Source organism: Anabrus simplex, chromosome 5 (genome assembly GCF_040414725.1).
Source record: "Anabrus simplex isolate iqAnaSimp1 chromosome 5, ASM4041472v1, whole genome shotgun sequence".
In the NCBI taxonomy this organism is placed as follows: domain Eukaryota; kingdom Metazoa; phylum Arthropoda; class Insecta; order Orthoptera; family Tettigoniidae; genus Anabrus; species Anabrus simplex.
Window position 1 is genome coordinate 198894369 of NC_090269.1, and position 26495 is coordinate 198920863.

Consider the following 26495-nt stretch of genomic DNA (forward strand, 5'->3'; position numbering starts at 1 on the left):
CTGGAGTAAATAGCCTTGCCTTCAGTACATCTCCTTGGCTCTGCCAAAGGTCGACCTCATATTTCCAGAGTACTCGTGGGACCAAAAACGGAACCTCTCTCTTCTAATTCTTCTGTTCCAAAGGGTGGCACCCTTCAAAAAACAGCGCCTAAGATTGCTAAGAAACAAAAGCAGTATACTCCAGTTCCAGTGAATTATGTAAGTGCCGAACGTCTTCCTCGATTCCTGGTTGCTTCCAGGGTCGATGGTAAGAGAATTCTTGATGAACGTCAGCAATTCCATCGAATAAATTGTTGCTGGTGAAGTCGACGAGATGCGCAAGTTCCGCGATGGATCCGTACTTATCAAGACATCTACGGCTGAACAGTCCAGACGGCTACTTAAAGCCAAGTTATTCGGAAAGGTAGAGGTGAAAATCGAGAAGCACCAAACCCTTAACTCCTGCAAGGGAGTTATATTCCACAGGGATTTGGTTAAGTCTTCCGATGATACGATGATCCGGTACCTAGCACGTCGGGGTGTAAGCGACGTGAAGAGGTTGAAAAGGCATGTGAGTGATAAGTTTCTCGATACGGGTGCTTTCATCCTTACCTTCGACGCCCAGACCGTACCTGAACGGATAAAAGTGGCAATGTAACGTCTGACTGTTCGTCCATATATTCCGGCACCAATGAGGTGCTATAACCGTCAAAAGTTTGGCCACACCTCATTGCGATGTACAGGTTCGACGAACTGCAAAATGTTTGGGAAGTGCGAGCATGTTGGGGTTGAATGCACACACCCACCTGTGTGCGTCAACTGCCCGGGTACACATGCTCCAATCTCCAAGGAGTGCCCCACATTCAAGAGGGAGAAGAAGATCCAGGAGATAAAAGCGCTGGATAAGCTATCTTATCCAGACACCCGGAGGAAGTTCAAGTCCATGGCTGCTCCGGAGTTCTCCATCTCCTTCGCTGAAAAGGTCGCAAACGTGCGGATCACTCCACAGAGTTTTGTACAGAACACCAGTACTGAAAATGCATCGAAAAGTCAAAGCCAGCAACAAATTCCAATAACTAATTAAATTGGAGATTCAAATCGTGAAGCACCGAAAAAAGCGTTACTGTCGACGTTGCCTGGGAAGGGCCCTACCCAGGAACATTCGGCTGGGAAGTCCTCCCCCAACAGGGTGGGGGGGGGAAAGACTTCCAGACTTCCCCAAATAGGGCTGGAAAGTCCAGCTCTCCTTCGAATGTCCAGATCATGAAGGAGGAGAAGCCACGGAGCTCCCTTAAGAAATTGGAGAAGAAGCCTTCTCCATCTCAGTCGGGGTCCACTGGATCCCCGAAAAAATCCGGCAAGCCATCTGCCGGCTCTCCTCCAAAAAAGAAACGGTGGGCAAGAGCGAGAAGCCCCGACGCCTTCTTGTTCAATCACTTTCTAGAGAACCTAGTTCTCCCAGGAAGAAGGCCCACTGTTCCCGAACAATGAGATCACTGTCCGCGGAGGGTCCAGTCATCGTGTCTCCTTCTTCTAAGGAGACAATGGAGACTGAACCTCTCATTGTCATGGATGGTGATTGTGACAATAACGATACCAACAAAGACGGCGGAACCTGGCAGGTAATGGACCGAACGAAGGGCAAGAAATTGGTCTAAATTCGAGGCTTTACCTATCTACACAATGGCACTATTGCAGTGGAACTGCAGTAGTTATCACTGTCGCCTAGCTGAGTTACATCAATTGATATCCGTTTATGCGGCCTCCATAGTCTGTCCACAGGAATCTCGTTTTAGACCTGGACACGAAACGACTATGAGAGGATATCATCTTTATTCCAAAGACAGATTAGCTGTGGATGGCACGGTAACTGGGGGCGTTTGTACCCTAGTTTGCTCCGACATCTTCAGCGAAGAAGTACCGCTCCGTACTCAGCTAGATGCAGTTGCAGTTCGCATTCCCTTGCCAGTAATGGGAACGGTTTGCAACGTGTACATTCCACCGGATTACGACCTTGAAATTCGTGCACTACAAGATTTGATCACTCAGTTGCCGCCTCCTTTCGTCATGCTGGGAGATGTGAATGCCCGTAACATACTATGGGGTTCTCCGTCTTCCTGTGCTCGGGGGAGGATGCTCGAGCGAATGATCAACCTGTTTGATCTTTGCGTGCTTAATACAGGGGAACCGACCCATTTCAGCAGCGCACATGGTACATTCTCACACCTAGATGTCACTTTGTGCAGCCGTGCGCTAGTTCCCCTGCTACGGTGGCAAGTACACGACGACCTCTGTGATAGTGACCACTTCCCAATAATTATTTCTCTCTTGAATCAAAGACAGTCCGAAGTACCCAAGCGCTGGTTACTTCGGCGGGCAAATTGGCCAGAATTTTTGAAACGCGTAGTGATGGCTGATGATATGCTGGAGTCTGTTGACGACCACGTTTCTTCCATTACTACTGGAATTTTGGCTGCTGCGGAGGAAACAATTCCTTCCTCATCCGGTATTCGTCGTCGGAAACATGTCCCATGGTGGACGGACGAAATTGCAGCGTCCATACGTGATTGCCGACGGGCTTTTAAGCATTATCATCGGAATCGTACGGTGGCCAGTCATATCACTTTAAGCGTATGCGCGTGAAGGCCTGCTTTTTGATTTGGGAAAGTAAGAAAGCTACGTAGGAAAAGTATGTGTCATCCATCACAGCACATACTCCGTCATCACAAGTGTGGACAAAACTCCGTCGTATTGTCGGAGTACAGAATGTGCCCTCAGTACCCGGAATCTCCATTAATGGAGATATAGTTACGATTCCTTCAGTCATTGCAACCACATCGCGTCCCATTTCGCAGGTACGTCCAGCTCTAAAAGATACGACTCTGCATTTCTTCCAGTCAAGCGCGAAGCAGAGACACACCATCTCTCTTCTGCTTCTAGTGCTTCGCATCCCTACAACGTGCCCTTCACGGAGTGGGAGTTGTGGAGTGCACTCGCGCTATGCAAAGATACGGCTCCTGGACCGGACAAAATCCATAATCAAATGACAGATGTCTCAAGGATACCCTCACCCTATTCAACAGAATATGGAGTGAGGGAGTGTTTCCATCTCAATGGCGTGAGGGAATTGTGATAGCAATTCCCATGCCAGGTAAGGATCCAAAACTTCTGGATAGTTATAGGCCAATATGCATTACAAATGGCCTCTGTAAGCTATTTGAAAGGATGATTAACCGGCGTCTTGTGTGGGCCATGGAAAAGGAGGGTCTCTTGTCTAATTACCAGTGTGGTTTTCGCTCTCATCGGTCTGCCACTGATCATCTGGTCAGACTGGAGAGTGCCATTCAGGAGGCCTTTCTCCGGAAGGAACACCTAGTTGCCGGTTTTTTGACCTGGAGAAAGCTTACGACACTACCTGGCGATATGGGATTCTCTCAACACTACACCAGTGGGGATTTCGGGGAAATTTGCCAACGTTTATTGAGAACTTGATGTCCCTCCGTCTCTTTCGATTCTGAGTAGGGAATGCATTTTCTCAATATTACGTTCAGGAAAATGGAGTACCTCAGAGATTGGTACTGAGTGTCACACTGTTCGCAATCGCCATCAACGGCATAGTTGCCGCTGCTGGGTCCACAGTCATTCCTTCGCTGTATGTAGACAACTTAGCTCTACATTACAGCTCCGGAAGGGTGGTGTTTGCTGAGAGACAGCTACAGCAAGCTATTAATCGAGTCGACATATGAACCCTGCAACACGGTTTTCGATTTTCAGCAGCCAAAACCTCCATTGTACACTTCTGTCAACGTCTGCCTGTGCATCCCGAACCAGAGCCCCGCTTTCGAAACTGTGTCTTACCAGTGGTTGACACCTGCAGATTCCTGGTTCTCCATTTTGATAAGAGACTTACGTGGCAGCCCCACATCCGTCAGTTGAAGGTTGCCGGCATGAAGAGACTTAACATGCTTAAGTTTCTCAGCGGCACTTCGTGGGGGGCTGACCGTGCGGTACTGCTACGATTTTACACGGCTACGGTCCTCTTCCGGATTGACTATGGAAGTGCGGCTCATGGCTCAGCATCAAAATCTACGCTGAGCCTTTTAGACAGTATTCACCATAGTGGAGTAACGTTGGCAACGGGTGCTTTCCGTACTAACCCCATTCCCAGCCTACTCGCTGAAGCGGGAGTTCCAACTTTACGGATAAGGAGGCAGCAGTTACTCCTCACGTACGCTGGCAAAATTTGTGAAATGCCGCTACATCCAAGCTATCAATGCATCTATCATACCCAATACCACCAGCGGTGCCAAGACCGGCCACATGACACACAGCCGGTTGGGTTTCAGATTGATAGATTGTGTCATGATTTGAATATTGATATCGGTGATTGTCGTAAACAAACTCTTAGCGAGGTACCTCCGTGGTTGGTTCCGCGACTGGATATACGTCTAAATCTGCTGCGTGGACCCAAGGTGAACATGGATTCCTCCGTTTATCGGAGGCATTTCCAGGACTTCGTTCGCCAATATCCAGCTGCGAGACATATCTTCACGGATGTTTCTAAAATTGGAGAAAATGTTGGTTGCTCTTTCGTCATTGATGATATGACGAAATGTGCGGAAAATGTAATAGACAAGAAAAATGTTTCACCGATCAATACATTTATTGTGAATGAATTATTGCACTAGTACCAGTTTCGACCTATCTTGGCCATCATCAGCTAGCACACAAACTTACAGTCATAGGACAAAATTACAAAGATGTTACGTAAGAGCATCCGGATGTCTAATGAAAAATGGTAGTAAAATATATTGCAGTATGTTGCGTTAAAATATCTCTGATTAAAAGTGGTGATGGTTAGAATAAACTAAAACCTATTGATTGAGCATGGACATGAGTACATAAACACATTAAAATGTATATGCCACATCATAAGACACTAAAAAATATAGCACATTAAACACATTAAAACATGGTATATTTTAAAAACGTCCATTAAAACAAATCTCCAAACATATCGGTACACAACCTCCATAGCAACAACAATAACAACCATATAACGTGCATAGACAAGAGAAGTGTCACCACCATCTGCTCTAAAATTAAACCCTATCTTGCTGTGTATATAAATCTTACCTGACTACATCAACAGTTAAATTGCACAGTACTCAATTTTCAAATTTTAATGACAAGAGTTCTTATAACATACCAATCCAAGTATATCAGCCGTAGAACATTCTCGATATTCAACTTAATCAACACAAGAACTACAAGAGGATTGAAGAATGATTGCAACGCAACATGAACTCAAGGGAAATAAGAAAATTAAAAAGAAAATGTAGAATAGTAAACAGAAAAATCAAAGAGGGTAGGGAGAGTAGAGAAACTAGAAAACAGCTAATGAGGGAACTGAATAGAGTGAAAAACGATGCAAAAGAGAATTATATGAATGGCATACTTCAAGAGGGTAATGATCACAAAGGGAAATGGAAAAAACTGTATTCATATATCAGGAATCAAAAAGGAAAAGGAATCCAAATACCTACAATGGTGGGAGAAGGGGGTGGACACTATTTAACAGATACTGAAAAAGCAAACCTATTTAGTAAGGAATTCAGAGATTCAGTAGATGATTGTCAGGAGTTGGAAACCGTAACAGAAGATAGAGAGGGAGAGACACAGAGGAAAACAAGAAGGTTCTCATTCACATGGGGTGGCAGCTAATCACACTAACCACACCACACAGGTGGACGGCTTTCAGTATTACCTTGCAAATTATACTTTACTAAACCACTTAAGAGAGGGAGTGTAGATGTTGGCGGCACCACCTCCAGACTTCTTGGATTTATGAATTTTCGTCAGTTCTTGGTTGTAGGTACATCGTATTAAAAAAAAAAAAAATCTGTTTAAGTTCCATAAAACCAAAACCCTCTTTACCCATTTTCGTAATCAAGTCCTCTTCCGCCGCCCGTCTCATATTTTAGTTTCTGTAAATAATGCTGTTTATGTTCCATAAACATTCTTTTTTCACTGTCAGTTCTACAAATTTACATGTTTCTTCTTCCGTACACTTGATTTTGCACCAAATAAACGCACAAAATTGCTCAGTTTACTCAGCGGAATACCGTCAGTACACACATGGAATAGGCGAATGACGCGCCAACTGAAAAATCGAGCATCCTCGGCTTTCTCCGCCAGCTCTCGGAGCTCGCTTCCGGTGGAGGGGGTAGGATAGTGGTAGAGTTACTTTACCACAGCGGAAACCCACTCTACTCTACTGCGTACTAGCTACTCTACTCTACTTGCTACTATCCCAGTCGTTTACACGATGCTAGTAGCTCTACTATCCACTTTACTCACCTCGCTACTCTACCCGTGTAAACCAGCCCTACCGATTAGGTGGAACAATTTCTCTGCTTGATTTATTGACAGGTACGATAGCGAGTTAAAAATGTAAATTATGAATATTTGCTGTATTATTCATTGTAGGATCAATTGTTACTGTACATAGAGTAGAAAGCTTTATTTTTATATATGGTAACTTTTGTTATGTAGCACTTATTGATAGGAGCAATATTAATAGAGATACTTGGAAATTAATTTCTAGTCCTGTTAACTACTCTTTCACCCATCATGAATACAACTGCTACAGCCTGGATTGTAATGCTATCTCCAATGACCTTAAACACCAATTTTCATAAAATTAATATTCAGTCATTTTCTCGTGACGCACATGAATACGTACGTACGTACATACAGATAGATAGACAGATAGACAGAAATGTAAAAATTACATTTCTTTCTTACTCCTGATATTACCAACACAGAAATACCAATTTTTAACAATTTATGGCTAAGCTACACACTAAACTCTTTATATATATTTTATATAGATATTGAACATGACATTATTTCCTTTAACTGATTGCATAATTACTCTAGGAACCATATATATCCATGCTAATTACATTATATGTTACTTATTTCAGGATGGGGATGGTGGAGAACAAGCAGTGGCAGTTGTAACAGGAGATCCTTCTCATACTATAGGACACAACGTTTCTAGCCTACAAGAGGAGAGTGAAGACGAAAATCTCTTAGGAGGTTAGTATATTACTTGGTGGAGATTCTGTTTACTTTCTCTTAGATATTAATTTGCTCTATTTTTATGATACAAGATCTTTCAGTAAAGAGTTATCTAGATTGTTAAATTTTCTGAGGACTTTAACATGCTGGAAGGTTGTTGAAATCTTTCGATTACATGCCATGTAGATTTTTTCCTATTTGTTTTACGTCGCACCAACACAGATAGGTCTTATGGCGACGTTGGGACAGAAAAGGCCTAGGAATGGGAAGGAAGCGGCCGTGGCCTTAATTAAGGTACAGCTCCAGCTTTTGCCTGGTGTAAAAATGGGCAGCCACGGAAAACCATCTTCAGGGCTGCCAACAGTGGGGTTCGAACCCACTATCTCCCGGATGCGAGCTCACAGCTGCGCCATGTAGATTTATGATAAATTCTTGGAAGGTGCTAATTATGCTATTCATGTCCTGAACTACTACTAGGAAATTCCGGAGTTATAAGCAAGAATAGTTACAATATTGTGAATCAAAAAATTCAATATCAATAAATTTTCTACTTTCATTATTTTATTCATTATTATCTTATGGATAAGATAGTATCCAACATAATGGCTGTAACATTGGTCAACAATGTGAAGGTGTCATTTCAGATTTTGCTTTGTATGCACAGGTAGTTTAATGTTGGCAGAGATTTTAATTTCTACAAATAAACTGGAAAGTGTGACAAGTACCAAACTATGCCAGTTTTTCAAAATAATCTTACATGTGTACAGGTACTGCTATCACATTATGGCAGATCCCTGATTCCTTTGGTCTAGAAAGAACCAGGCTTCTGTTATAGCCAATACATAACACCTTTCTACAATGTTTCACCCACGCACAATTCCTTCTCTCCCAGTTGCTCTTTTATGACTCCAATGAATGGAGCTTTTCAGCAAACCAAGTCCGAACTAAGACATTTTGGATGAAACCTCGCAGTGCATTGCTGCCCAAGTTCCTGCTATTGTACGTTAATAGTGTGTAATTGGTATTCCAGTCACTCTGTATGCAGACCAATGGCACATGTGAATATTTTCATCTCATTGACATAAAAGGAGACATGTGAGAAAATATTTGAAGGAAATGCCCTAGATTGTATTAAAACATTTAGGGCCTGTACTACGACTTTCAGGTAAACAGCCAGATATGTAGGCTGCAGTTTTGCAAACTAGAAGTTAAATATTTTCTTGCGTACTACCAACGGATTTTAACGACATTATTGTAATGCGGAAGATGTAGTAACATTTTTATTGGGTTGGTGATAAAGTTACTGAAAATATAATGAAATTTAGCAGGGTGGTATATGTGTTCCCTAGTGTTTTCGTTCGTTTAGCTCTATTGCTTTTGAAATTGCATTACTAGAATCCAATATCAGACACTTATTAAGCTATAATGTGGAAGTTCAGGTCAAAAACATAATTAGGACTGAAATCTACACATACGTAGAAATGTTAAAATTAACTAACTATATAACGAAACTGAAACTGTTATAGAAAATAAAAAGACTGAAACTGTAACCTGGACGCAAAAGTTAAGATTCAGGTTATGTATCTGTTTTGTCTAGTACTGTTTACCAGGATGCGCGTTACGGCTAAAGTAAAGTTTATATTCGTAATTAATGCCACTGATGCAGCGTAGGATCATTAATTTTATTATTAATTCAATTTATTTTTTACTCATTGAATACGGTAAGCAGTTAGTTTGTTTCTTTTCAATACAATGTCATAATAGTACTGTAACTGGCAAGCATTTATTTCACTTTAGTGTACATACTTAGTAGCAAGTTGTTATGAAGTCAAAGAAATATACCGTAACCTCTTTAACATCCTCATTCGACGGATGAAAAGCCATGAACAACGCCGTATACCTTTACTCCATATGTGCATCATGGATAGATTTGGAATAGAACCCACGCTTTTGACATGCATTCTAATGATTAGGAAATGTGTATTATTACCTCTAGTACCCTACCGACTACCATTTAGAAGATAAAAAAATGTTAACTCTTGGGACTCGAACCCACAAAAAACTGCATTGCAGTAAACGATGTTTGCCCTAACGACCATGGCTACCCGTGAAGCTCGCTGTTATATTGCTTGTGTGCAAGTCATATTATCAGTAGCAACAACTTGCTAGCTTGGGAAAGCTTTAAGAATTCGGTGATAGCTGGACAGGAAGCATGGCATACTTTATAAATATATACATAGTTTACATTGTAAGAACTTAATTTCGTACAGCATCATGCAGATGTAGATTCATCTTGATTTGTAGTCATCTTGATTCTTACAGTAGTGTCCCTGATAGGAGTGAAGTCCCAGATAAGAGCGTTAACTGCCTCTACCACTTCGGCATAGCTAACCTCAAGAATATTCTCCCGGATTGCACATAAACGAAAGTCGTAGTACGCGTTTTCAACCGAACTTCCAGATAAATGTGCAAACTGACAAATAAATTTATACCGCACTTTTATCTGGCTGTCGTAGTACTGGCCCTTAGAGGGACTTCATTACATATACAGTAGAATCTTGTTAAGCGTTTCTGCAGGGGAACAGGAAAGAGAACGTGTTAAGCGAGAAAACATACTAATGAGTATACGAATAAACACTATCGAACAGGGATATGGAAACACTAGATACAATTTTTACTGACATGAGGGCATTTTACATCGTGTATCCGTGGGTACAGTGTAAACTATAGGCTGTTGTATTCACAAAGACGCACACAAAATGCTTTCAGTTGTGTACACTAGTTTATTTACAGATTAATTACACATATTCACACGCAAACTAATAAGCTGCCATCATAAAACAAAACACTACTACGACGAATAAGGATAAGGATAAGGAGAGCTTGGAACAGTTGCATGTCAACTACCAACCCACAATTCACATACTTGACTTCACTCACCTACCATTACTTCCACATACGTCTCATTAAAGAACTCCCCTCTCAATCACAAGACTGCCTCTTTACATACGTTACCAGGCCAGGCTTCTAGAAGAATATGACATAACATGTTTTTCTCGTAAATTTCTTCTAGTCGCACCATGCGTTGTTCTGGACTTATTACAGTGTGTTGCACAAAGTTACATTGGATTATACATCGTATATACAGGTAATAATAAATTATATATTATTAATTACATGTTCTAACATTAAATAAACTCATATTAATATATATACAGCAGATGTTTCATGACATAACTACGTAAATAATAATACTAATGTAAATGGATATAAACACTATAAACACTTCATAGCTATACCTCACAAGTAATAATAATAATAATAATAATAATAATAATAATAATAATAATAATAATAATAATAATAATCAATATTTGCATTATTTACCCATGGGTTAAACAATATTGTTTCCAAGTTATATTAGTCTATTACACTTGTGTCGAGGCCTATCTACCATTTCTAAAGATGAGAGGAAAGTATTAAATGGTGTGAAAAACATAAGAAAACAAATATGAAAACCTTTTCTGCTGGGGATTATAAAATAACAACTACCGGTACACTGAAAGGTGTGAAAAACACCAGACAACAAGTATGAAAAATTGTGCACAGGCGCGAACAAAAAATTGAAATATTATTGCAGATCACACTCTTTCTAAAACAAATGTTAATAGGAGTCCTTTATTTGGAGCAGTGGGTTATTAAACATTTTCTGGTCACAGCCTTAAGACGAATTTGGTCGAGTCAAAATTCGAAGGTGCGAGTTTCAACATTCATGACAGCACGCTTATGCCCGTCCACTTCTGGCAGATTTTAATTTTGTCTTCATTATTAAGGAATAATAATAATAATAATAATAATAATAATAATAATAATAATAATAATAATCGTATGGCCTCAGCTACCGTGTGCAGACATTTCAATTTGACGCCATCTGGCTGTCTGCTCGTCAATTTCGACGTTCCGTTTTACTCTAGGTCTACTAGATGGCAGACCGAGTAAACCGAAACTCTCTTGGGCGTCTATGGCTGGGATTTAATGAATTTTGTCTGGTAAACACAAAATATGTCACCAGAGATCTTTTACATGTCAACATCGTACGACATGGAGTGTCGAATGGACGTTTTTCCACCCTTCAAAAATCCGACTACCTCTGCCGGGTTTGAACCCGCTATCTTGGGATCCGGAGGCCGACACTCTACCACTGATCCACAGAGGCAGCTTTCATTATTAAGGAATTTTACAACATGTTCCGTATCCATAACTAGGCATTACATGACAAATATGCATCATGCTAGTCAGTTTCACATGATTATGTTCCTAATCCAGATATAGAGTACCGTATCACGCGACAAATTTTAGCTACACTTCACTGTACCGCTCAACACATGATACATTTCTACCATCTGAATGGAATGCAAAATACAAGCACAAACAGGCTCACTCTGCTATTCAGCAATCTCGCTGCTAATCGGCAAGAAAACTGAACATTCCTGAGGTTAATGGGTTGCTCCTTGAAAGTGCAATTTGTCCTTTGAAGTTCAGGAAGGCCTTTTCCTGTAATTACACAAGTGTGGCGATGGCTCTTACCTGACTTGGAAATCATGTTTTATTCAGAAGGGATGACAAATACAGTAACATTTTCAAGTCTAGGAAAAATGTGATCATACTAAGCGGTAATAGCAAAAATTTGTGACGCGATAAGTGAATAATTGAATTGAAACTTGAAGGTGCGAGTTTTGCACTACCTCTGCAGTTTAAAGATGCGGGTGCCAGTCCACTTTCAGATAGATTTTAATTTCGTCTTCATTAGTCAGGAATTTTACAGCTTTTTCTGAATCCATAACTAGGCTGTTACAAGACATACTGTATACAGTAGAAGTCCGTCATAGCGAGAATTTATAACAGCAAAAATTTTACTCGCTATAACGGATTGTCGTTATATCCGATTTTTGTAAAAGTTGGCGGCGAAACCCCCATATACACTAAAATCATTATGAAACGACAGTCAGCTTGCACAAAACTTGCATTTTCGCGGATGGCTTACTTGTTTGTTATTTTTCGAAATCTGATATTACGTAGTCACGTCCTAGTTCGTGAACCATGGGCAACGGCTGAGTGGCCTAATAAGTGGTCCTGAGAGGTGGGATACCAGTTGCTATGGAATGGGAGTGGGCATCTCGGACATATTCTGAGTCATGGCCCTCCTTGTGCTCAGGCAGCTAGGACTATACAATTCACCAGTGCTCCATAACCCGTTAGAGGAGAGATCCTCACTTGGACTATGTGCAAGTAGGGTAGCATCCTGCTTCATGAATTTACCGAGCTCAGAACATTTTAAGCAAACCTCGGACCTATGGGAGGGACTCCTTGGAAACAACTTGGCGAACGAAATGGTATTCGATGGGGAGCTATCAATATTAATGGGGCTAATGGAAGAAAGAAAGTAGAACTGGCTGAGTCAGCAAAGAGGATGCATCTGGATGTGCTAGGAGTAAGTGATATTTGGGTAAGGGGAGATAACGAGGAAGAGATAGGAGATTATAAAGTGTACTTGACGGCTGTTAGAAAGGGAAGGGCAGAGTCTGGGGTAGGACTCTTCATCAGGAATACCATTGCACGCAACATAGTTTCTGTTAGGCACGTAAATGAGTGAATGATGTGGGTAGATTTGTCAGTTGGAGGAATTAGGACAAGAATTGTGTCCGTGTATTCACCATGCGAGGGTGCAGATGAGGATGAATTTGACAAGTTTTATGAAGCATTGAGTGACATCGTGGTCAGGGTCAACAGCGAGGATAGAATAGTGCTAATGGGCGATTTCAATGCCAGAGTTGGGAATAGAACTGAAGGATACGAAAGGGTGATTGGTAAATGTGGGGAAGATATGGAAGCTAATGCGAATGGGAAGCGTTTGCTGGACTTCTGTGCTAATATGGGTTTAGCTGTTTCGAATAATTCTTCAAGCATAAGGCTGTTCACTGCTACACATGGGAGGCTAGGGGTACCAGATCCATAATAGACTATATCTTAACAGACTTTGAATTCAGGAAATCTGTTAGGAATGTACGCGTTTTTAGCGGATTTTTCGATGATACAGACCACCATCTGATCTGTAGTGAACTAAGTGTCTCTAGGCCTAGGGTAGAGAAAGTGAAATCTGTCTGCAAACGAATAAGGGTAGAAAATCTCCAGGACGAGGAATTTAGACAGAAGTACATGGGTATGATTAGTGAGAAGTTTCGAACAGTAGACAGTAAGCAGGTTCAGGATATAGAAAGTGAATGGGTGGCATACAGGGATGCTGTAATAGAAACAGCAAGGGAATGCCTAGGAACAACTGTGTGTAAAGATGAGAAAAGGCGAACATCTTGGTGGAATGATGAAGTGAGAGCAGCCTGTAAATGTAAAAAGAAGGCTTATCAGAAGCGAAACAAATAGTTGTTGAATCCAAAAAGAAGTCATGGGAAGATTTTGGTAATAACCTGGAAAGGCTAGGTCAAGCAGCAGGGAAACCTTTCTGGACAGTAATAAAGAATCTTAGGAAGGGAGGGAAAAAGGAAATGAACAGTGTTTTGAGTAATTGAGGTGAACTTATAATAGATCCCAGGGAATCACTGGAGAGATGGGGGGGAATATTTTGAACATCTTGTCAATGTAAAAAGAAATCATTCTGGTGGTGTTGCAAACAGCAAAGCTCATGGGGAGGAGGGCAATTTACGCGCTACTTTACCAGTAGGTGGTGGAACCGGCCCTAAGAAGGAAGTCAGCTCCCAGACGAAACTATCCTTACATCGGCCTGTTTTCAGACCAACTTTGCTTTACGTGAGCGAAAGCTGGGTGGACTCAGGATATCTTATTCATATGTTAGAAGTAACAGACATGAAAGTAGCAAGAATGATTTCTGGTACACACAGGTGGGAACAATGGCAGGAGGGCACTCGGAATTAGGAGATAAAGGCTAATAATGAACTCGATGGATGAAGCTGTACGCATAAACCGGCTTTGGTGGTGGGGTCATGTGAGGCGAATGGAGGAGGATAGGTTACCTAGGAGAATAATGGACTCTGCCATGGAGGGTAAGGGAAGTAGAGGGAGACCAAGACGATGATGGTTAGACTCGGTTTCTAACCTTTTAAAGGTAAGACGTATAGAACTAAATGAGGCCACAACACTAGTTGCAAATCTAAGATTGTGGCGACGTTTAGTAAATTCACAGAGGCTTGCAGAGTGAACGCTGAAAGGCATAACAGTCTTATAATGATAATGTATGTATGTATGTATGTATGTATGTATGTATGTATGTATGTATGTATGTATGTATGTATGTATGTATGATATTATGTGAAAGTGTATGTTTAATTTCATTCTGAAAAATTATAGTACCGTGTTTTTCCGAATGCCTTTCTTATACAGCACACATTTTAGACTATTTTCAGACACTGAACATTGGCTTTAGTTATGGCGTATTATTTTTCGGCTGCACAATTATTCTCTATTTCAGCGGGTTTAATAACCATTAACTTATAATTGGCATCATGTTATCGAAGAGAACCCATTGAAAATTTGCCGGCAATATCTGTTTCACGCGTCTCTACAATACGACGATCCATCAGGATAATTTTCTTGCTTTCTATAAAACTGTTACTTTCACTCAGCATCAGGTATAACTGGCTGCCGCTACACGCACGTCTCACTTGCCGGCTTCGGCCAACTTCAGCGGCTAGCGATGAATAGGCCGAATTGAGGACGTTGTAAGTCAACGAACGAGCTTATTGCGCCGCGGTATGGCAATTCCGCCCTTGCGTTTTTTGTGCACATACCTCACAATTTCATCTGCGACGTCTTTAAAGTGTCCATATTGCGGACCACTGAATGAACTTTTTATGCTGTATGCATTTTTAAGCTATCCTTGTCTTCACGCTAACGCCGAATATTGGCCTTAGTTAGGCTTATGCCGTATTTTCTTTCGGCTGCACGATTATTCTACATTTCCGAGTGTTTAATAATATTAACTTAAAACTGTCATCATAATATCGACGAGCAACCGCTGAAAATTTGCCGGCAATACCTTGTTCCACGTATCTTTACAGTACCGTACAACGATCCATCACTAAAATATTCCTGCTATCTATAAAACTTAATTTTACTAAGCGTCAGATACAGTAGACGCGCTATAACTCTGCTACTGAGTAGCCAGGGCCTTTCTTAGAATTCGAAGGCTCGCATTTTTTATGCCATTGTGCAGATTTGAGAAATGATTGTGTAGAGAGGGTAATATTATGTAATTCTCTCTTCACAATTTCCCGAGATCCAGCGACGTTACACATAGGCACTGAACAACCGGTTGCCGCGGGCTAGCGAAGTATAATAGAGAGACGGTCGTTTATTGTCAACGAGTGTTGTGTGCACGGGGGTGGTGTGTGTGAAAAAGTAGCACCGTGGTTACTACGGTAGTTGCCAAGGCCGCGAATGCAAGACGACCCTTGATATTTCACACGATATTCTGAGGAATAAAATGTTGTCTTGGATTTGGAGAAATACGGTACCTATCACTCCAGAGGCTTCTGTGGCAAACATTTCCATTTTCTTCTTCAAACGGCGTCACATAACCTAACCGTATATGTATCATGAGAACATATTTCAAACGCATGTAGAGAAATGATAACCTCCTCGCTAAAACTGACATGGGAATAGCCATTCCGAAATTTAACTATCCTCTGAAATTAGTGATGTACTCTGCCATATCTAGAGGTGTATCACATTCTTAACTTAATTTCAGTATATGACATTAAAATTAAGAAACCGTTTACTTCAGCCTTTACTTTTTAACGAGTTATCCTCTTTCATTTCGAATCTCCTTTAGAAAACAGCAGTCGACGGGTATTACTAATCAAATCCAATATCGCCTTCGAATGTCGACGAGAGAGAGCTCGCAAATGCACATAGCGAGAAAACTATACCGTACCAAAGATGATCGATCACATTTTGTGGCAAACATTTTGTTTCTTATTGAAACAGAGTGACCTAACTTAACCATACTATATATATCGTGAATACTTACGTTTTTCTAGCACCAGTAGAAAATACCCTTCTCGCTATAAATTTATACGATAATAGCCTTTCTGAAATTAAACAGATGCAAGAAAATAGAAACTAACCTCTGAAATCATTGATGCACGCTGCCATGCATTGAGGTGTATTCCATTCTTATTGCAGTATTTAACATTAAAATTAAGCGATCGTTTCCTCAGCCTTTATTTTTAACGAGTTAACAACTGTTATCGGACACGTTATTTACGCATTTATTACGCAAAAAGTTCTCTTTCATTTTGAATTTTCTTTACGGAGCAGCAGTTGACGGGTATTACTAATCGACTCCGACATCGCCTTCGAATCTCGACGAGAGAACTCGCTAGTGGACATAGTGAGGAAACGATTCCGAAGGAGATCGATCACATGCAACATAATCGCTGGGATGCATAAATATCGGTAACGGAAAAAATCGCTCGTAATAACGGATGTGTCAGTGATAGGGCTCTCGCTGTAACCGAAGGATAATACACAGTTTAATATACGAATTTTGAAGGGACTGACAAAAAGTGTCGTTATAGCGGGGTTCTCGTTATATGCTGTACTCGCTATAGTGGACTTCTACTGTATACACCACACTAGTCAACTTCAGACGATTGTGTTCTTAATCCACGTGTAGGCTACCAGGCAACAAATATACGCTACCCTTCACCGTACCACTCAACACAAAATCAGTTTTTAATTTCTGAATGGAATGAGAAATATACAAGCACAAACAGGCTCACTGTGTTATTCAGCAATCTCGCTGCTAAGCGGCAAGCCAAACTAAACATTCCTGAGTTTACTGCTTGATTCCCAAAGGTGCAACATATCCTGTGAATTCAAGGCCTTTTCCCATTTTCATACAGCAGCGAGGGCTCTTTCTTAACCAAGTTGTTCCTTTCACAAGGGATGACAAATAACATTTTCAGGGCTAGGAAAAATGTGATCGTATTAAGCGGTAATAAAAGAAATTCGTGACGTGATAAATGAGGTATTTTTATATGGATTTAATACGATGAGAATCGGGACTTTGAATTTACGGCTGCTGAATTTACGAGCTTATTATTATTATTATTATTATTATTATTACTATCACCATCGTCATTACCGGTATTTCGCTTAATTAATTGGAAACGTGTTACAAGTTGATCAGTTATTCGATTTCCGTGTGATTGAAATTCTTACTCCTTTTACTGAATTGTCCATTTCAGCTGATGACTAAGTGGAATCTGCAATAAATAATGTAATAATAGTCGTGGTTCTATAGAAAATTTTATTTTCTGAGGAAAGGAATATTACTATGAAGCAAGAATGTTTATATTTATATTTAAATGGTTGCACGTGTATCATAAGATAATACAGACATCACAAAATACGTATTAGGCCATGGTACTTCTTTATGCTAATGCCTGTTAGGGAAAAATATGTATAAAATGCTTACCGAGAAATGGGTAAAATGATACCGCTCTACACTTCGCACAGATGTAAGTTAAACGAGTTATTTAAGAGAACAGCTGGTGTCAACAAGGCCTCCAAAACTGTGAAATGATGTCACAGTTAGTAGGCCCCATTTTTCAACTTCATGTTGGGGTCGCCTTACCGTTCGAGGGGGTTCGATACCGTATCACGCTGGCTTGAAGTCGCTCGAACTTGAGGATCATTTACCTAGCACAACTTGAATGCCGCATGTCATTTCTTTCTAGTTTGTTACCATTACGTTCAGTGTATGCGGTTCGACGGTTCAACAGAAATATACGACATTGTTTTATTACATAAAATCAGCATCGTCCGTATCGCACTTACACAGATTCACAACTAAATATTTTTTATTTTCCACCTTGTCAATACGCTCAATTGCTTAAGGCACCTTATTGGTTAAAAGTGGTACATGTTTCGAATGTTATAAACATCGTCAGCCACATAACACTGTTTAGATGAAAAATTCATATAATGACAAAGTATCAATGCTTTACACTTCATTCACTCTCTTCACATTATTATACATGCATCTTCATTACAGACTGTTATGCCTTTCAGCATTCAGTCTAAAAGCCTCTGAATTAACTACCAACCTCCAAAATCCTCTATTTGTAACTAGTTCTGTGGCCTTATTTGCGTCTATAACTCTTCAGAAACCAAGTCAAACCATCATTGTATTGATCTCCCTCTGCTTCTCTTACCCTCCATAACAGAGTCCATTATTCTCCTAGGTAACCTATCCTCCTCCATTCGCCTCACATGACCCCACCACCGAAGCTGATTTATGAGTACAGCTTCATCCATTGAGTTCATTCCTGACTTATCCTTTATCTCCTCACTCCGAGTACCCTCCTGTCAATGTTCGAACCTGTTTGTACCAGCAATCATTCTTGCTACTTTCATGTCAGTTACTTCTAACTTATGAATAAGATATCCTGAATCCACCAAGCTTTCACTTCCATTAAGCAAAGTTGGTCTGAAAACAGACCACTGTAAATAATTGTAAGTTTTGTCCAAAACCTGATTTCCTTCTTACAGAATATTGTTGATTGCAACTGTGAACTCACTGCATTAGCTTAGTTGCATAGTCGAAGATCAAATAAGTTAATTATACTCTAACAAAACCATACCAAAAGCAGCAAATTTTGTTTTCCAAGAAAAAGCTATTTCTGTCAAAGGAAAGTTCCCCGGTATGGTGAACATATTCTTCCTCTGTACCTGCTCTGTCATATGCTTTCTCTAGATATACGAAACATAACTGTCTATTCCTCTCGTAGCATTTTTTCAGTTACCTGGTGCATACTGAAAACCTGATTCTGACAACCTCTGTGGTCTGAAACCATACTGATGTTCATGCAACTTACACTGATCGCACCCTCACTTCTAAGATGCCAGTGAACACCTTGCCTGGTATACCGAGAAATGAAATATCTCGATATCTACAGTAATGTAAACAATACAACTTTGTACGAAATTTACACTGTGGCCAGCAGTGCATTGCAACCCTAGAAATAAACCATCAGGCATAGGCCTGCTGTTATAACATACATTGAATATTACATACTTCTGAGCCTTCTGCCTTCCTGCTCATGAAGTAACTTCTGTGCGACAGCAAATGTGTAAGCTACACAAGTAACAACAAGTGCAATAAAGAAGTACTACTGCAAACCTGATGTGCAAGTTTTACATTCTGTCTTTCAATACTATAGTCCGTTTTGGTTGAAAGCGTCCTGCGCGAGAAATGGTTGCGCATGCAGTGGTGGGAGCTATCGTCCCCCCACTCCTACAGCAGGTCCAGTCGCCAGGCTAGCTTTGAAGTGAAAACGTCTCTCAAGCGGCGCGTGTTGTTACGTGCGGGCTAAGTTGAAATTACTGAAGTGACGAGCATGGCTTCTAGGTCCTCTTCTAAATCTGGGAGACCACTGCGAGGCTAGGCACGTGAAAGTGTTTATACCATGAGTGAACATATGAAACATATCATCCAGATCTCAATCACACTGAGTCGGTTTGGGGAGATATCAAAGGAGAGGTCCGTGATAAGAATATATCTCACCGGGCGAGTTGGCCGTGCGCGTAGAGGCGCGTGGCTGTGGGCTTGCATCCGGGAGATAGTAGGTTCGAATCCTACTATCGGCAGCCCTGAAGATGGTTTTCCGTGGTTTCCCATTTTCACACCAGGCAAATGCTGGGGCTGTACCTTAATTAAGGCCACGGCCGCTTCCTTCCAACTCCTAGGCCTTTCCTATCCCATCGTCGCCATAAGACCTATCTGTGTCGGTGCGACGTAAAGCCCCTAGCAAAAAAAAGAATATATCTCAATTAATAGTAATACAGCATAATTAGTTTTTTAGCATAAAATGTGTGCCATAGTATCTCTAATGCCTTCACTGTTCATAAATGAGGCGCTCCTATTCCCAATATAAATAAAAATGCTTATTCTGTACGAAATATTTCTCTGTCTTATAGATCACTCGTGACTTGACAGCAGACACACTCGACAAAAAGGAAGCTCTTTGCGGATATTGCTTGTACCGAGCTCGATAGCTGCAGTCGCTTAAGTGCGGCCAGTATCCAGTAATCGGGAGATCGTGGGTTCGAGCCCCACTGTCGGCAGCCCTGAAGATGGTTTTCCGTGGTTTCCCATTTTCACACCAGGCAAATGCCGGGGCTGTACCTTAATTAAGGCCACGGCCGCTTCCTTCTAATTCCTAGCCCTTCGCTGTCCCATCGTCGCCGTAAGACATATCTGTGTCGGTGCGACGTAAAGCAAATAGCAAAAAAAAAAAAAACAAAAAAAAGATATTGCTTGCACAGTATTCGCAAGACAAACGGAAAAAAATGTTGCGACCACGTAAAAGACACTGAGCAGGAATACTGGGAGCGTGACAACACCATGCATAAGGAATTAGAATTAGACCAGTCCGACATCAACCTCGGTGAAGCTTCAGATGACACTGATTCAGACGAGAGTGAAGATTATTCTGAATAATTTGTAAATAAGATCCCTGAACTCCGAATATTAAACAAACGTGATCATAGAACACGTAAGAAGTCCGATAATATTTTTGCTCTGTTTTTTTGAGACAGATTTATATTGTCTATTGGTCCAGAGCATTTCGTTGTTGTTTTTGTTGCTGCTGTTGCTGTAGGAGACCTGTTCTCTCAGTCATAACAATAGCAGGTTATTCAAGAGTATTATATATTATTATATTTCTTCCGATGGACAAGAAAAGTAGACATTGTTAATGTTATTATGAAAGTAGCTGAAGTATTTTTACTAATGCTTCTTTTCTGCATTTTCCCGACAAATTTGCATTAATTAATCTCTTTTATACGTATTTCACTAGAAATCACGTTAAGTAGATTATATCTCCAGGCTGTCAGTGGAAACAACTTCCTCCTATTCGTTAGGCGATTGATGAACTGATAGCGCGTACCGATACCCCTTTCCTTGGTATACAGTACAGTACAATACAGTTTCAAACGAACTTCCTTTATTCGCAGTATTACCAGTTGCAAGTTACTGTCTTATGTTCAATTGATTTTCTACCATATGGTTCAAACCTTTCAATTTTATATAACAGATTTCATATTCGTAAGAATGTATAATAAGAATGTATAAGAATAAATTAAAGGCTACAGAGTGCCAAAATATTGACCTCCACTTTTACTATACACTGAGATTTATTTCACGTTGTGTCGAAAGCATCATCCGATATGAATTCTTTTAGGCATGACCCTCTGATTTCTTGACGTCATCAACATTTACGACGAAAGTTACGAAGTATTTCCGTACTGGAATAGAACTGAAATTTTAGAATGTTATGCTCAAAGGCCTGTGTAGTTAATGGACAAGGTTTTAAGGCAGACAATCGAAATATAAGACTCGATTTGTACAATGTCCGGTACTATTTTATTTTCACTAGTTTATCATATTAAGTAATTCCTACACTTTTGAGTTAGTGTGATGTATGTACACCGATGAGCCATTGCATAATGACCACCCCGACACGGGAACGTATCGCGCCTAAGCTTTCCACACTATTTCAGTCAGTTCCCAGGGCTACGTCCGCTGCCTGAACTCGACTGTGTCAGCTGGAGGAAAGGTTCAAGTTCTTCCCCCACCACCAGCGCGAACGCTCCCATAGTTCCTCGCACACGAGGCCAGGCCACACCTCCGGTCGTCCAGAAAGACGCTTTCTACGAAGATGGACTATAGATGGAGAAAGGGACTTCAGTGTTAAACTATTGGCATACTTTAATAAATTGTATTTTTCTTTTCCATGAAGTATTTTTAAACTCTGCATGGATGCACTTCATCCTCCTATCTCACTACTGAAAGCTGGAAATTCAGTTACCTGTTCTTTCTGACTGAACCAGTTATTATGGATGCATTTCAGAATGTGTACACTATCAAACACAAAATACAGTGGGCCGAGCTCGATAGCTGCAGTCACTTAAGTGCGGCCAGTATCCAGTAATCGGGAGATAGTGGGCTCAAGCCCCACTGTCGGCTGCCCTGAAGATGGTTTTCCATGGTTTCCCATTTTCACACCAGGCATATGCTGGGGCTGTACCTTAATTAAGGCCACGGCCGCTTTCTTCCAATTCCTAGGCCTTTCCTATCCCATCGTCGCCATAAGACTTTAAACCCTATTGCTCCCAGTTTCAAAGTTATGCATTTGAGAAATTCAAATAGAGAATATCCATGGACACTTAGGCCTACAACTGACATGATGTGAGCTACATGAATATATGTTTCGCGACTGCAAACCATAAATACAAATTCACTAGATGCACAACTGAGTACCTTCTTGTGACTCGCGTTTAATTAGGGTTCGTGGTTTAAAGCTTTTAAAAATCACAGATTTAGCATTTTGATTTTCATATTTAGAGTTTTGTAGCATCTATACTCCTCAAATTTCGTGTTTTGTAGCAAATTGGTTAAAAATGGGCATAATTTGCTAAATTGCACACACAACAGTTGGGAGTAAAATCATACTGTTTAATCACACATTGCTTGTCATGCAGTTTTGAATACACAATGGAAAATAAGGCAGACATCAACATAAGACTGCAAGAAGTATTAACACACACATGAATATGCATATTTACAAATTTACAAACACAGTTTCAAAATGAAAAATACTATTCTGAATGTATTCATTTATCACAGTACAACACATCTACAGGGAAGAGGAATTTCAATGTTGTTTGAAGTACAACACGCCAATTGTTTAAATGGTGTCCTCCTTCATTCAAGACCGCCTATCAGTTACAGTCATGTTGTACTTGCTAAAAAAACCTCGCTACATTGACACTGTCCGTGGAGGCCAAATGCACTGCAGTGCTGCTGAGGCAAAGGAAGGACAACAAAACATCTTTCTTCTTCCATTCAGGTCTTTGATTGCAAAGTTGGCATGTCAATATAGGCCTCTCTGTATCGCTTACTTAAAAATGTCCCCTATGGGAACCAACATCTATATCAAGTACCCATGGCTTCCAGACAATAAAATAAATCGCTACTGTACTTTAAAACGGAATGACTACTCAGCACCTATGTCAAGAATAACCAACTATGATCTAGGGTCAACACAAAGAGAATAAACGCATGTGCTTGAAAGTGTATTTGCTGTTTGAGTGGTTGTTCTTTGCACTGCTCTTTGGCCGTTGAAAAATATTCCACACATTGAATGGTTTAAGGCACCGTAATAATTCCTTCCCCTGAAATAAATAACATCATTTATTTTTATTTATTTTTTAAGAAAATGGATCTTTTAAGAAGATGTATGTTTATTTTGTATAAAACCGAAAATTTTGCATCTAATTTGCATAAATTGTATAATTTTGCCTTTTGAACCAATTTTGCATTTTATCACTATTTTAAAATCGCTAAAAACCACTCCTATGGGCCAAAATGGAGGCACAAACACTGACAAAGTTTCAGCATATTTCGCATTTATTGCAAATGCTAAAAACCACAAACTTTACCTATAATGTTTCCACCCTTAAAATCAAGCTATGATTTAATGTGAATTTCATCTATCATGAGAAAAGCTCTTATCTTGTTCAGTGTTCTCCCCAGAAATTTTCGTTAGCTGGGTGGCAGAAATGAGTAGCCAGGCGGGGAATACTACGTAGAAAATGAATATGATAAAATTTCAACTTCTTCCCCTCAGGCCATTAACAATAATATTAGAGAGGTAAACGTTAACTGCAAAAATGAACAATTTTAGTGTTATCACGAAGAAGACATAACTGAGTAGTTTGAATTTCTAGTATTCTACTGCTCGTTCATAATCACTCGGTTGCTGTGGAGAGCTAGAGAGATTTGTTACACCCTGCGGAATCGCGTGCTCGTATTCTACTGCTCGTTCATAGTCACTCGGTTGCTGTGGAGAGCCAGAGAGATTTGTTACACCCCGCGGAATCGCGTGCTCGCATGCGATTCCACACTAATCCAGACACCGCTCACGCACGACACTGTCGGTTTTCCCTGTCATCTTTCATTCCAGCAACACTCTCCACTATCATTTGATTTCATCTGTCAGTCGTTAATCATTGCCCCAGAGGAGTGTGACAGGCTTCGGCAGCCGGCATAATTCCTATCCTCCGGAGTACCCGGGGAAAAACCTGTCCCGCCTCCTCTTTGTCCAGTACAAATCTCACATGGTGTGACTGGGATTTGAACCACAGAACCCAGCGGCGAGAGGCCGGCACACTGCCGCCTGAGCCACGGAGGCTACACATATTTCAGTCATTATGTGTTCCAAATTTAGATGTAAACACTAAAACTGTTTCTTTAAATGAAAAATCTTCATTATTGTCAGCATAATTGCACGAGTTGTATCGGAGTTGAGCACTGAAGATGGTTTTCCATAGCACTGAAGATTGTTTTCCATGGTTTCCAAGATTGTTTTCCATGGTTTCCCATTTTCACACCAGGTAAATGCTGGGGCTGTACCTTAATGCCACGGCTGCTTTCTTCCCACTCGTAGCACTTTCCTGTTCCATCGTAGTCATAAGACCTATCTGTATCGGTGCGACGTAAAGCAACTTGAAATATTATGTAACTAGGAGATTTCTAGATTATGATAACCAGGCGGTCAGTGAAAACTGCTGTTGTTTACTATGTAACTCAACTTTTTTGAGTTAGGTATCGTAGAAAATTAATAAAGTCCTGTTCTACTACAGGAGTAGTGGAAAGGTTGCTACAGATTATAGATAAAGTAACAGAGCAAGGCATAGTCATAACAACACTACTTCTTAAAACCTGTAACAGTGTGGAGAGATAGAATGAACAAGAGACCAGAAAACGTTTCACAAGAATATTGCGCCCCTGTCATATTATTACAGTCCAAAGTGGAACCTGTTCTTTTAGGAATGCAATATTGCAATGGTCTCTTTTTTGTATGGTAAACTGGCAGGTAAAACATCTAAAATAACATCTACAGTATAACATATATCATCAATTCATCAATAAAGCATTGTTCTTCACAGCTGCTAAATTTCACAAGGATATTGCTAAGTATCAACTTAATTAATTTGTCTTACTGTTACTGAAAATTGAATTTCCCTTACTTTATTCACTTGCAGATAATTTGTATGAACTGATAATCTTAAAATTTCATCAATAATAACACTGCACATTACCTGACTATATGGCACTACTTGTATTGAAATCAAGCACGCACTTTTTTCCCCCCTCTTCTTAACAACCCACCGCCTATGTAATTCACAATCACAAATCCTTTCATTTAATTCTTCAAGAGAACACTAAGAGATTCTCTTAGTATGAACTTGCACTTGTGAACTATCCATTATAGCTGCATTAAGATATTCATTCTCCAAACATTGTCTGCGATCTTTAGGATGTTCTCTCGATGTTGAGCATGTAGATAATATGCAGGGCAACCAGGTAATTTATAAGGTGCTGCATCTGTAAAATTAAATAGGCCTAATATTAGATGGAATTAGGGTTAGGTAAAATTATGCTCAGTTGGCATAAATTACATTCATATAAGACACTACAAGATTTCAGATGTAATTCGGTTAGGTCACATTCTTTCCGTTATCCACAAATTCATGTTTTAAAAGCAAAACGCATAAAAATTAGACTTGTGATGAACCTTTCTTCAAGCATGGACGATCCGGAAGTGCAGTAATTAATTTTCCTATATTTTCATCATACGTTGATACCATTATTTCAATACCACCTTGACAATGTAGCTTGGAAACCTGTAAACAAAATGACAGTCATGTAATAATAGTTACAAATACTAAATACCATATAAAAGTAAGCCTACAGTACTATATTCAACAGTTATGAAACGTCGATATAGGTTATGTTCATTGTTATATGGTTACGAAAGCAACACACTATAATACATAGGCTACTACCTACAGTGGTAACTTACCACTGAGTGTTCAGAAAGTACGAAATTTTCTCAATGAATTGCATTAATCCATTTCTGTCTGAAGCAAGAGGAAAATGGAAAATATTGACTTTCAGACCAAGTATTTCCCTTTACAGGTTGGCACACAGCATTTCCGTGTCATATTTAAGTGTCAGTATATAAGTACTGCTACATATGAAGAGAGATATCTCTATTCATAAACATTAATCAAAAACAAAGTAAATTGCTTCCCAGACTAGAATGCAATTAACAGGATACAACCACAATCGTTTTTCTTGCTTCACTCGGCCACCAGATTACTCGGACTCCTGTTGATATCATTATCTGTCTAATGCTCAACGTAACAGCCTTTTAGTTTCCTGTTGAATTTCTTCTTTATTCACCACGTACGAACGCATTAAATTTCTACAAACAGTTGATATTAAAACAACGATGACAGTCATTGGATTACTTGGCTCTGAT

The 26495-nt window shown here is 40.1% G+C and overlaps 1 protein-coding gene across 8 annotated transcripts in view; it reads left to right on the forward strand.

The window, feature by feature from the left end:
- Positions 1 to 26495, forward strand: part of LOC136873912 (transcriptional repressor CTCF) — a 393845-nt gene that overhangs the window by 350259 nt on the left and 17091 nt on the right. For all 8 annotated transcript variants that reach the window (XM_067147244.2, XM_067147245.2, XM_067147243.2 and 5 more), the window contains one exon: positions 6969 to 7083. In XM_067147244.2, coding sequence (XP_067003345.1) covers positions 6969 to 7083 — 115 coding nt within the window. The remainder of the gene's footprint in view (positions 1 to 6968; positions 7084 to 26495) is intronic.